Genomic DNA, 14,114 nt, shown 5'->3' with positions numbered 1-14,114 from the left:
AAACTACTGTACCACCGCTTGACGCAGTAGAGACTGTGAAAGATACACCCACAACACCTGAACTTTGGTGGAGACAGAGTTTGGTGTTGGACTCAAAAAACCTATCATTGCTTAAGCCTGTCAATCAATCCAAGAACTACTCAATAAACCGTTGTCTGCTGAACAAACGATGAAGGTACAGATAAACCAAGCATAGTGGGAGCTGACGGGTAGACATCCCAAGCATTACTAGAATACTAGGCCACTAGGCCTGACAGGACAATTTCATGGCATGCATTGATTGGCATTAACATGAGCAAAGTATAATATTTATATACATAGCTATGGACCATACATTATATTTACAGATAAGAAGACTTACCTTCCGTGTGCATGGAAGTCTAAGTGTAGAAACTGCTCAGCATGGCTTGCTGCTCTTTTGGCACGATTGTGTTTTTGGTGTAAGGAATCTGTGTCGTAAGACAAGCCTTCATAATGCCTGATGAATTTATTCAGGGGTCTCCCATACTGACCTGTGAAAAGAATAAGGAAACCATTACAAATGCTGGATTGTTCAGTGTATCAGTTCAAACACCACGTTAAGGCGTGGCCGAAATCAGAGCCTTTTACAAGGCGATACAGTAGCTAATTGTTAAATTATTTAGTCAACTATAGATCCTCAACCTTTGCTCAAACACTACCTACATCAAAGTAAAATGATTTAGCCCTCAGACTATTCCAACCACAAGCTTCATCTGATAATATCACTAACACTACCAATTACAACAAACTACAAGAGAAAATTTTCTAACTGTGAATTAATATAAGTTCTCCATTCTGAGAAATTATATTAATTCACAGTTAGCAAATTTTAACCTGGTACACCCGGTGTACAATGCACAATTCCCATGAAATGTTCAGTAAGCACAGCTCTATAAAACCCTCCACCAACTCAGCTACTTTTGATGGTTTTGGTGTAGCGGTGAGGTGAATCCCAGTACGGTAAGAGGAGGAGGGAGCAAGCATACAATAATTAGACCTACACCATTTTTTTCACCAGAGCATTCTCACAATTATGGGTAATACTGAGTGATAAAGAGCAAGCCTGTTTGATTAGTAACAAAAATTACATAAAAGTGGGAGGGTCTTTCCAGAATTACACATTTATCATGTAGGTACTGCTAACTATCTAGCATAGTAAATATTTATGATCCAATAACATTGATCACTATGGCAACGCACAGAGGTTTCACTATCACAATTATTAGGTTTGTAATCCCATATTTTGTAGTCTAAACCACTGTGTATCAAGTGCTAGGATAAAATAAGTGTCTCCTCTACAAAGAGGTTAAATGTTTGGGAATTAATAACTAAAGCAAACGACAACTTTGTATGAAGGGGCGAGTCTCTAATCTCACCACCACAATCATTTTAGTTAACACCATAAATGTGAAGTGCTATATAGAGACCCAAAATCTACAACAAGTTGTTGAAATTCTGAAATCCAGAACAACATTGCACTGAGCTTAATAAGTTAGATATTCAGAAAGCAGAGCACTCACTTTGCAGGCAATGGGTGAAAGCAGCAACAACTCGTTGCAGGATAATGAAGACCATTGGAGCTCTGTGCCTATCACTTACCCAACAATCCAAGACACGTTTCTATCTATCACGTAGCCTGGGGAGAAGAGTAGCCCAGGGGCTGCAAGAGCGGGCGATTGGGAAATTGAATCCTGAAGGGCACACATTTGAAACTTCTGTTCCAGAGGCAAGAGCTAAATGAAGCAATGAAGAGGAGCGCAACATCCATTGTTCCATGAAGCTATTCCACAGCCTCAGCCCCATCCCTTGCAGAGCTGCCTGTGTAATGATTCTCAATGCACACAATGGAGTTATGGCTCCTGCGGTATTATACAAAAGGGTACAGTTAGGACTTATTTATGATTATTTTTAATGCAGAAGTTTAGAGGTGGATGGCCCTTAAAGCAGCATATAAACCGGGGAAAGAACACCATCTTCCTCTGGGCGCCCTGATATATCATTGATTGTGAAGTTCTGGTTGAGAGTACCACTGACTCCTTCCTTTCTTGAAATCACTACCTGCTATAGGACTGTGCAGATACTGAATGCTTCTGTGAAGTGTTTTAGTGTAGAGAAAGAACAAAAGTTAGCTACCGAACAGGTCCATGGTTCCTGGACAGTCTCTCTCTAATTCATGCATGCAAAATATAGGATAACTTAACATGTCTACGAATAGTAGTTACACTGCATGGAGTTTCATTATACATGTACCTGATCACATGGTGGATCAGATGATCTATATTCTATAGACCATCCTGATTCCATGCTCCGACTGTCTGAACAGCATCATTAAACTGCATACTGGATGGCAAGAACTTCATGTCATGGAACTAACAACCAGGCCACTATCAGAATGGCCACCTACAATGGGGCGGAATGGCCAGCAGATGACAAGTGTTCTGATTGCAACAAAAAGCTTCCCTGGCGAACAGTATAGCAAACACGTTTGAAACACGTTTGACTGTCTCTGGCTTCAGCATAGTAATGTAAGACTGATTCATCTCCCATTCTCTTAGAATTACTCAATCTATACAAGCCTACTAATGTCCTTTCCATCTTCCTTGCACACCCGTGTGATGCAGAGCCTGCTACCTCAGACCAGGAACAATGGTTCTTGACACAATGCCATTATATCACAGCGCCAAAATGGATCCCAAAATGCATTTATCTCATTAACACAACTAGTTTTTTTTTTTATCATTTGTGCTACCTACACCATTATTTCAATACAAAAAGACCTTCTTTAGAAAGGTGCCCCCATAATCATGCCTGTTGATATTCATGCTGTCAGAAAACATCACACTTAAGTACAACAATCTTGGCGTTTCAGGTCCTGGAACACACATTTTCAAGTCATTATTGTCATCACTTTGAAATACAACTAGAATACAACTAGAAAACTGTGACATATTAGGTACATTATAGATCAACTGATTTTCTTTAACTTGAATTAAAATGCTAAGCCAGTTCATGTGTGAATAAAATCTTAGCTGCATCCAAGGTAGAACAAACAAAAGGTCGCCCCATAAGAGAATGACGAGCTAAAATCCCACACAGGCTACTCAGATTATGCTCTACCTATTCCTTCCACGCTCTCATGAATAAGGAAAAGATGACTTAGCCTATATGGCCGAAAAACCTAAATGTTGATTTTCAGTTATCATTCACTCCTCATTGAAACAATGCAACAAAAAAGATGAATATCAGCTCAATAAACTCCAAACAAATTTACACTGATGGGTAAACCTCATCCAGGAAATGATGCCCCGACTGTGACTTGTATACACAGCCACCCTAAGAAGTCACTAAATAAATAAATAGTGGTTTTAACCAAGACAACCAAACAGGTAACATAGACCTAAATATATCCTTGCAGAACACATAAGTGCAATTATCTCTAAACTGAATTCATACTTCAGGATGGAGTTTACAATGTGCAAGGAATAGTGGGCAATAGGCCTCAAATTAACTTCAGGGTAGCCTTTGTGGAAATTGTTTTGGTGCTGTGTGCAATTGACTTGAGTGGTGGTCATATCCAGTTTTAGGTTGCTTCGCCTAGCAGGAATAGGTGCAAGTGGTAGAACATGTGCATTCTACATTATTTTATTTTGTATGAGACTGTATAGCATTACCCCAGGGGTGATATGGGTGCAGCCCACATCATGTATACATGCACTGAATACAAGCAGTCATAGCAAATGCTGAATGTTGAACTACAAAGCAACCTGCAAACATGCACAAGAAAATGCAGCATTCATTAATGATCTTAGAGAGTCTACCCAGGAGCAATACTGGGGAAATACAGAGGAATGCATTAGTTACAATCAAGCAGCGCCACAAGGTCACAACCTGGTGTGGGCGCACTCAAAAACTCTAGACCAGTGGTTCCCAACCTTTTGACTTCTGTGGACCCCTACTTTATCATTACTGGAGCCCGGGGACCCCCATCGAATCTTTATTGGAATCCAGGGACCCACCCCCCCTTCCCCACTGAGTCATTACTGAAAGCTGGGGCTCTAATCTGTTCATAATATTTAATTTTCTAAGCAGTCACGGACCCCCTGAGAAGTGTTTGCGGACCCCAGGGGTCCCCAGACCACAGGTTGGGAACCACTGCTCTAGACCACCAGACCGCAGGTTAAAAACAACTGTTCTAGACTAAACACAACAAAGATAGTAAGCCAGAAATCAAGGAGGCTATGACAAAATGCCAGCCTCTGATAAATAACCACACACTCCTCTGTCATCAACAATTACCTGCAGATATCAGACTTTGTTTGTTAGGGTCCACTCAGGAGTGACAGCGTAGTAACCCATGGCATCCCTTTGTAAATAATTTGTAGGGTCTACTCTGCATCAAGAGATGAGCTGACCACAATAGGCATAGCTTACAGGAAGACTGAAAGATGTCCTCGACATAACAGCAGTCACATTTCCATTTGAGACGCTAACAAGCATGCTTAACAGCACCGAGCCCTACTGAACGTGCAATCCTCTCAGTAGTGTGATGTGTTTTCCCTGGAGGATTACAGGGCTGACGTTTTAATGTGTTTTTGCAAAGCTATGAACTGATCAGTGTGAATTTGTGAAATTTGGCAAATTGTGTGAATTTCGCACCAATTAACTGAATGTTTTACAAAGTACCTGCTGTGAGCTCATCTGATGCAGTGTTCGTATAAATTCAAAGACTGCAGATGGGCTAGGGGTGGCTAAATAGGGCACAATCCATCCAAAAGCCCTGCCAAAATTACAAACAACGATTTGAGCTTACTGTAGCAATGTCATTAAAAACACTGTTTGTCAATGTTAATTACTTGCTACTTTTGTGTTAAACGTCTGCCATAGTTCCCAAACAGGGCTGAAAGTCCTTAACTGTATGTTTTGTTTTGTTAAACAAACCCCTAATCCAATCCCACAAGAAGGCATCATAAAATTAACAAATATTACAGTGCTACTTAAGTATGGACAGTGTCAAGCATTTCGAGCGAAGTATACGAGTTATTTCAGGATCCGAGAGGCCAACATGCTTGGCACATTAGAACTTTCAAATCACTGGCACAGTGGAAATCAAATTACACTTTCGGTTTTTAAAGCACCAGATGTACAGACATTGCACAGCCCTTGACATAATTGGAACCGCAAGAACAACTCGAGTCTGCGGCAAATTAACTTTGAGTGTATGCAGCTCGTATTTTTGTGCTAATCAAATGTGTCAGCGGTGAATCATACGCTATAATTGTGCAATTTATCGGTACTGGATTGACAGAAGGTTAATGGATTTTTGCAATCAGCCCGAGACTAAATACTTACATTTCCTCGGCCCACACCTTATCCTATTAAAGGCAAAAGATAACGCCTGACTCAGGATGACGGGGTATAGCAGAGCACAGACCTTCAAAAGAAAGAAGCCAGCAGAGTTTGTGCAAATCGAGCTTTTCCCTTCTGGCCTCTAACATTTATGGTGTTTCTGGTCTCTTTTCTGGAGCATTTCAACAGCAGGTGACAAACTCTTGTACATGGGTTTCCACATTTGCATTTTGGACTGGATTCCTGTGCAGGTTCACACCAGTCTGGTTTCACAATAAGAGTTTAGTGCCTGCTGGATTTGAGCAGGCAGCAGCCATGAAGGGCTATGACAAAAATCTTGAGACCCTAAAGCCCTGAAGACCACAGACTAGCTCCTGCTAAGCCCCCTTCATACTTCTCATGCTGGGGAGATCTTAGATCCCAATTTTCATGGCCCTAATTGTTTGAGCTGTTATGATGTGGGTGCCGCTGGAAAGGCAGGCCCTGAAACTGAAATGTCTGTCTTCCTTTGGTCACCTGTGGGACTAGCGATTAAAGATTTTGGCAGAGTAGTGAAAGGTGGGCGTGGCTCCTCCACTAGGGTTGAGGAGCATCGCCGCCACCGTCCCCCCCCAACCCCTTGCCAGTAGCCGCAAACCTTTTACTACAAAACAAAAATGTTTATTATCATTTTGTAGTAAAAGGAGCAGGGCATTGGGGATGACTGCCATGGAGGGGAGTGCACAGAGCAACCCCCTCAGTGCGCATGTATGTTTGGCCGGCCGTCTGCCGCTGGCCAAACCACATGCACACTGGGCTCTCTCCAGCCCTGCACTGTGTTGCCGGGCTGGGGAGAGCAGGTACAGGCTACCAGTCTGCCTGCAGCAGAGGAGTGGCGTGGAGATAATTTATTTTGTAAGGGGACACATAAGAGTAACCAACCAACTACCCGCATGAGGTTGAATTAACCTCTGGACTTCAATAAGTGTAAGTGTTTGGCTCTGAACAAAACAAAGTCAACAACAACCAAAACCAAACAATACCATCATTAATCAACATTAGAGTCAATAATTTAAACACATCATGACCTATTTAGCCATGAATCACCACACCAGGCTAGTAAAGTACAAACATTTATTGCCCTTTAGATTAACAATGCTGGGATCACGTAAACCAAGTGCAAAACCAAATTATAAAGCTACATGAATAACAGCTTTGATAGAATTTGAATTATTAGACACTCAAGAATCACCAAACAGAATAACAGCAATATTAGATGCACAGTTGAGATTGATAACAGTTGAGTTAAAATAGATGTATTATTCACAATCAGTCGTTGTGTGAAGCCAAATTGAGAATATGACATTCTATCTATTACCCTAATTAGATTAAGCATGTTGGACTTAATGCAAACTAATTTGGAAAACACCTATCTATGGCACTAGCAAAAAAAATAAAGGTCGGGTTTCTAGCAGAGAAACACATGAAAACATGTAAGAAAGACAAAAGCGCACACTATGTTATAGCTCTCCTTTATGGGTTCAGCAGGCAGCAAAGTCTTCTTCAGTGGAGCATCTTCTGGTCATCTTCAGTGGACAGTGACATGTATGGGAACAGTTCAGTAATGTTTGGTCTTAAGTGCCACTTACAGTTCAGATGCATTATCACATTATTTCACTAACAGAAATAAAAGCACATCTGCACACAGCAAATGACAAATCAAAGTCTCTCTCTAGTCTGAGCTAACATCACAATATTTAAGTCCCAAAAAAGTAACTAGATACTCTACCATTGGTTTAGACTCCAAGGTGGTTTTGGACAGAACCAATTAAAACTAAAGCACATTTCTTCATGTTAATTCTTGTGTGCTTTTCTCCCTCATTGGTTTAGCTCCTTTCATTGCCATCACCAGTTTTCCGTTGCAAAAATAAAATGTTTCAGACTAAATAAAACTACTAAAAACCATTGTTTTCTGGGGTACACTAGTAGGAACTAAATGAATGTATCAAAATATACACCATGAGAACATTTCTCTTGGACATAAAATAATCACACATGGTGTTTCAGAAAGAACAGAAAACTTTCCACTGCCACCAGCATTTTCTAAGTATCACATTTCATTCTGAATTAGCTTACACAGGCCTTTTCAAACAAGCAGTAAAATGTGCAGTGTACAACATTTCATGGAACTCAAACTATTTATTTTCTGTACATGTAATTATTTTTCATTACTCTGTTAGTAAAACATAAAATACATTTAGATAGTGATTTTCAGTTTCGAAATATCTGTCAGTTATCAGATTCAGCTTCATTTAAATTTAATCCTTGCACTTAACGCAGCGTCAGGCGGGGTGACCCCAGGAGAACTCCGTTCACTTCAGAAACAAGTTGACATGACCAACAGACGCCTAAGCAATTATGACTACCACCACTACATAACCAGAGCACACGCAGAAGGAGATTGCTCCGGCAGACTATTGGCCTTATTGGTGCGTGGAGATCACCACCACAGACCAATAGGAGCAATAGTATCTGAAACGGGGGCAATGATTAATACCCAATCAGGGCTAAGCTCAGCTTTCCAACATTACTACAGCAAACTATATACAGCGCAGCCCCCCCACATCCACACATCTGTCTGAATTCTTCGAAGCACTTCCCCTGGCTCGACTTACGGAGCCACAACAGGAGGCGCTAGACATGCACATCAATGCCGAAGAAGTTCAACTTGCTCTGCAACAATTAGCAGGGTGTAAGACTCTGGGCAGCGATGGCCTTCCATCCGAGTACTACCGGGCGTGCTCGGGACAACCGATCCAGCCCTATGTCGAAATGGTACATGAAGCGCTAGAGAGAAGCAGGCTTTCAAAGACACAGCGCGAGGCAATAATTGTAGTACTCCCGAAGCCGGGACGAGACCCCCTAGATGTAAGATCATATAGACCACTCTCTCTCCTAAATTTAGACTGTAAATTGATAGGCAAGATCCTAGCTAATCAACTGCTTCCACTAATGCTGTATCTGGTCCATGAAGACCAATCGGGCTTTATCCCAGGGGGTAACACATTCATGAACATTAGGCGTCTACTGCAAACCATATATGAAACGCCCCCATCTAGCCATGACCGGAGATATCTCAGGCCTACGGGTCAACCGGTCTAAATCTTGCCTATTCCTACTGGTGCAGATACCGGTAGAACGGCGGCTCAGTACCCCCACATACACACTACCATGGGCATACACAACGTTTAAGTACTTAGGCATACAAATATATCACGAAGTCTCTGACTTGAGGGAGGGCAACTTGGGACGAGCACTCCGCTCTACCAAAGGATACTTACCCTTCTGGGGTTCGCTACCCCTTTCGTCAATAGGAAGAGTGGCAATAGACAAAACGATAATACTGCCATATATGCTTTACCACTTCATGGCTTTGCCACTACAAATACCCCGCGATTTCTTCACGTCACTGAACAGTCTTACGACTGAGTTAATATGGGGCGGAGGTCGTCGGCAGGTAGCCCTAGCTGTCACACAACTCCCTTTAGAACTAGGAGGGCTGGGATCACCACACTATGAGCTGTATTACGCAGCAGAGCAGGTACAGTGGACATGGCGTTGGTTACAGGACCCTTCGAACCCGGAAGCCCAATTGGTACAGACCGCTCTCAGACACACAAACATTCAGCAATGGCTGCTTGACGGCAGCAGTCCGACCGTCCAGAACAACATCCTAATGCGAACAGCACATTGGAGCTGGGGCCGTTATATACTAAGCAGGAACCGTAGTCCCCCAAGATAGCTCTCTTATCTGTCCCAGGGATCTCTAGTGTCCAAGCAGCACAACATACAACAATGGCCCGAGAGAGGCGTCCAGGCAATCGGAGATATATATTCGGACTGCACACTGTTGCCCTTCACAGAAATAATTGCGAGGTATGATGTGGATAAAAGATGGTTTTTGACATACTGTGCCCTACAGCGGCTCATGCGCCGCACCTGGAGATGCGGGGACAGACCCTAGGCTCACCAATACTACATGAGTTACTCTCCGGCCTAGGAGAACGACGCAGCATTTCACAGCTATACAAACTACTCCTAGATAAATCGGAGGTTGCACAACCCGGGGCAAAGGCAAGGTGGGATAGCATCCTACCGACCCCAATAGATCAACCAGACTGGAACATGGCACTGGACCCGGTCCGTGTCTCGTAACCCCAGGTTCCGCTTCACCCAGTTTAATTACATTCACCAAGCCTATCTCTTCCCCCACCGTCTGCAGCGCATTTTCCCACAGTCTCCTCATGAATGCCCGTGGTGTGGAGAAACGGGTGCAACCTTTTTCCATATGACCTGGGAATGCCCCCCTCTCCTACGCGCCCGACAGGAGAAAACTACCTTGACGGCTAAATTGGTTGGACGCCCGCTCCTCCCCACGCCTGCGTCATGTCTCCTGGGCATCCGCCCTGCCCAAAAAAGAACAAACACAGAAATGTATAGAGCTGGCTTTCATCCAATTTAAGCGGCTAATAGGTATGCGATGGAAGGCCCCAGCTGCGCCGGACACTCAACAATGGTTAAAAGACCTGCTGTAGTGGACCCGGGCGGAGGCAAACACATTACACTCAATTCAAGACAGAGGATCACAGGTCAAAGGGATAGACACATGGGACGCCCTGGTCACATCCTTAGAAGCCAAGGACGATTACCGCCCACCTTGATCGAGAGACCGTGCCTGACCACTAGAACATCACCACACATAAACTCATGACTCAACCAGACCCTGAGACCAGTGGAAACACGCCAAGCCCACCCCTCAACCCCCACAACCACACATCAAATTTCATTATCCATTGTAATATAGTCAAAACGAGTGGTCCCCCACTAAACACCAAATTGTAAATAGAGAGGACCACACAGGGGGCGATCTGGCCCGGGGGTTAGTCACTGGGCACTGGGAAAGAAATGGGTGTCTGCCTGCTACACGTTATCAGAAGAAGCTACTGGCCCCTCACGCAAATTCATGAGAGCGCTGAAGTGATACATCGGCTCCCAACGCACCACATTACTATAGGCGATTCCCTATATCCCTCATCAATAACAGAGATCCCACATGCGAGTACTCCTCCTCCCCTCCCCTCCACCCCCTCACCTCTTCCTCCCCTCCCTCGCCAGACCATGTACACCAGCATACCTCCACAGGGCTGTACCCGACCAACGAAGATCACTTGTGCCCAATCCCCCCTGACTAGACGACTCACACAGTATATCACATAGCTCTATCACCTCCTCCTTTCTTCCCTTCCCTCCACATTCCCCATATATTCTTCTCACTTTGGATCTGTATATTGCGAAAACTGATGTGACTAATGTTCATCCCTTAAAAGTACACATCTCAATGTTATTTTACACTAATAAAAATATTTTTTTTTTAAATCCTTCTACTTTTAAACTCACATTTTTCTTTCAGTTAATCACACAATTTTATTAGCAATTTTCACACTAACAGCGGAGATAAATACCTGTGGGCTGCGCCCACACCGACCCTACAAAGTGCCGCTCCTGGTGAAAGGTTAAAAAAAAAGGACGAACGGGGGAAAACAGAGTCCATTCAAGTTTCGAAGTGTGAGACAAGATAGAGCCTCATGAATACAGACAAAAAGTTGAAAATCCCTGCACATGGGAAAGGCTCTGCAAGGTTAAGGGCCTCTAGAAAACAAACAAACTGCCCTACGCTGCAACCTGCTCCAGACTGAAGTAATGTGGTTTGTCATCTACTTGACAATCAGAGGAAGAAAGACTTATATAGCCTTCGATAACATCTGGTCACAGCACTATATTACTGGTCCTGTCTACATACCATCTCTAATGTGTTTAGGGCTGTATCATTTATTGTTAGAAATGGTCTCCAGTTGGCAGTGGTTTACACCCTGTCCAAATAGGGACCCCCCACTTTAGTCAGGGACGGCGATGCATCAGTTTCTTACTGGCAGGGGAGGTGATGTGTCCGTTTTCTCCTTCTAAAAAAGGCAACGCATTTGTTTCCTGTCACGCAGCCTTGGTTCCTTACTGCAGTGCAGGGTTGATGAGAAAGCGACGCCCAGGGACGATGTGTGGAAAATACAGACGTGCTGTGATGGAGTTGTAGTTGAGCAGGCGCTGAGTTGATTCTGACACCACAAAGCAAGGAGCTGTGTCAATTTTTCCAACCGCAAGACAGGCATTGCGTCCATTTTCAGCCGCACTGGCAAATGAAGTCTTTGATGTTCCCAAGACTTCTTATCAGGAGATAAGCTCAGTTTAAGCCCTTGGAGAACCCCAGAAAGCAAAATGTAGAAAGCAAAGTCCAGTACTTTCACTTCCAGGAAAGAAGAGGCAAGCAGCAGGCCAACACAACAAAGCAACAGGCAAAGTGGCAGTCCTTCATACAGCATCCTAACTGTTTGTGACTTTAAAAAGGCTCCCTTGAGCTACTGGGCTGACGAGCTCTGGAGCAGGCACCAGCATGCCAGTGAAGAGGTATTGAAACCGGGTGATTAATGGCAGCATTTCCAGCACCCCGCAAATTTGTTCTCTGCTGAAGAAGGGATTAACCCAGAAACACATGTGTCCAGAGATGCACAGTAAAGGCTGTACCTACTTAGAGGTGAAATATTTAAAAATTAATGGAGTTCGTTTTTTGAAGAAACTACATCTACCATGATGCAATGGGGCAGATTAATTGCTGGGATGTTAGGCAGGTGCGCTCCTAACTGTTTGTGACTTCATACAGCATCCAGCTCTTCTTCCTGGCAGGATGTCCTCAGTCCAAACATGTTCTAACTTTGTGGGGTCAGAAGTCCAGTACTTATACCCATTTCTGTCTCTGAAGTAGGCAAACTTCAAAAGGAATGTCTTCGTAGTGCACAGCCCCTGCCTTTACCTGCCCTGGCCCCAGACACTCCGGTGGGTTGCAGACTGCTTTGTGTAAGGACAGGCACAGCCCTATTCAGGTACAGTGTCAAGTCCTCCCACCACTCCAGCTCAAGAAGACCCATCAGGAAATGCAGGGCACACCTCAGCTCCCTTCGTGTGACTGACTAGAGTGAATTCACTAACAGCCCAACTGACATCCTGACCCAGACATGTATTCTACAGACAGGCAGAGGCACAGAATGGTTAAAAAAGAAAATGCCCACTTTCTAAAAGTGGCATTTTCAAATGTACAATTCAAACACCGCCTTCACCAAAAGTGGTATTTTTAAATTGTGAGTTCAGAGACCCCAATCTCTATGCCTCTATCTACTCTCAATTGGAAATTACACTTAAAATATATTTCAAGGCAATCCCCATGTTACGTTATGGACGAGATAGGCCTTGCAATAGTTAAACCCTAATTTAGCAGTATTTCACTATCAAGACATGTACAACACACCAGTACTGTCCTACCTCTTGAATAAACAGCACCCTGCCATGGGGTTGCCTTCTGCCTACTTTAGGGGTGATTTACTTGTAGTAGAAGGGAATGTTTGGGACTTGCAAGTAAGTGCACTTGCCAGGTCGAAATGGCAGTTTAAAACTGCATACAGAAACTTCAGTAGCAGGTCTGAGACATGTTTACAGTGCTACTCATGTGGGTGGCACAATCAGTGCGGCAGGCCCACTAGCAGCATTTGATTTACAGGCCCTCAGCACATGTAGTGCACTTTACTAGGGACTTACTACTAAATCAAATATGCCAATCATAGAGAAACTAATCACCAATACAATTTAGACAGAGAGCCCTTGCACTTTAGCACTGGTCAGCATTGGTAAAGTGCCCAGAGTCTAAAACCCCTCAAAAATGAACTTCAGCACAGGATCAAAACCAGGAGGTCAGAAGCAAAAAGACAGGTGAAAATCATGCCTAGAACTGACAGGTCTAACACTTATGGACATAGACTTTTCTTAAAAATGCACTCTGTTGTGGACTAGAGTAAAAGATCAAAGCACAAATCGTGTGGATGGTTAGTAAGCTACCAAGTTGTGCTTTGGGACATCTTTGAATTGAGACTTCCATCCTTCGAGGCCAGTAAAAGGCATACTATTACAAGCATTTGCTCGAGTTAGCTCTATTAGCGCTGTAAACACCTTGTAGGAAAATGCCACTGTTGGCATGGTTACCCCCTAACTCTTTGCCTTTTGTTGATGCCATTTTTGACTGAAAGTGTGCTGGGACACTTCTAACCAGGCCCCAGCACTGGAGTTCTTTCCCTAAAACTGTACCTTTGTCTCCACAATTGGCACAGCCCTGGAACACAGATAAGTCCCTTGTAAAAGGTACCCCTGGTAGAAAGGGCCCTGTGGCCACGGAAGGTCTCTAAGGGCTGCAGCATGTATTATGCCGCCCTGGGGACCCCTCACTCAGCACATGCACACTGCCTCACAGCTTGCGGGTGGGGAGAAAAAGACAAAGTCGACATAGCACTCCTCAGAGTGCCATGCCCACAACCCACTGCCTGTGGTATAGGTAAATAAACCCTCTAGCAGGCCTTACAGCCCTAAGGCAGGGTGCACTATACCACAGGTGAGGGCATAGCTGCATGAGCACTATGCCCCTACAGTGTCTAAGCAAAACCTTAGACATTGTAAGTGCAGGGTAGCCATAAAGGGTATATGGTCTGGGAGTTTGTCAAACACGAACTCCATAGTTCCATAATGGCTACACTGAAATCTGGGAAGTTTGGTATCACACTTCTCAGCACAATAAATCCACACTGATGCCAGTGTGGGATTTATTGAGAAATGCA

General features: G+C 43.9%; 1 protein-coding gene across 1 annotated transcript in view; it reads right to left on the bottom strand.

The window, feature by feature from the left end:
- Nucleotides 1-14,114, bottom strand: part of ADAM10 (ADAM metallopeptidase domain 10) — a 450,369-nt gene that overhangs the window by 362,436 nt on the left and 73,819 nt on the right. Inside the window, exon 2 of the mRNA XM_069222090.1 lies at nucleotides 362-512. Within this exon, the coding sequence (XP_069078191.1) occupies nucleotides 362-512 (151 nt within the window). The remainder of the gene's footprint in view (nucleotides 1-361; nucleotides 513-14,114) is intronic.

Source organism: Pleurodeles waltl, chromosome 3_1 (assembly GCF_031143425.1).
Source record: "Pleurodeles waltl isolate 20211129_DDA chromosome 3_1, aPleWal1.hap1.20221129, whole genome shotgun sequence".
NCBI lineage: Eukaryota > Metazoa > Chordata > Amphibia > Caudata > Salamandridae > Pleurodeles > Pleurodeles waltl.
The sequence above is the reverse complement of the archived record's forward strand: the minus strand, read 5'-3'. Positions and strand labels throughout refer to the sequence as shown.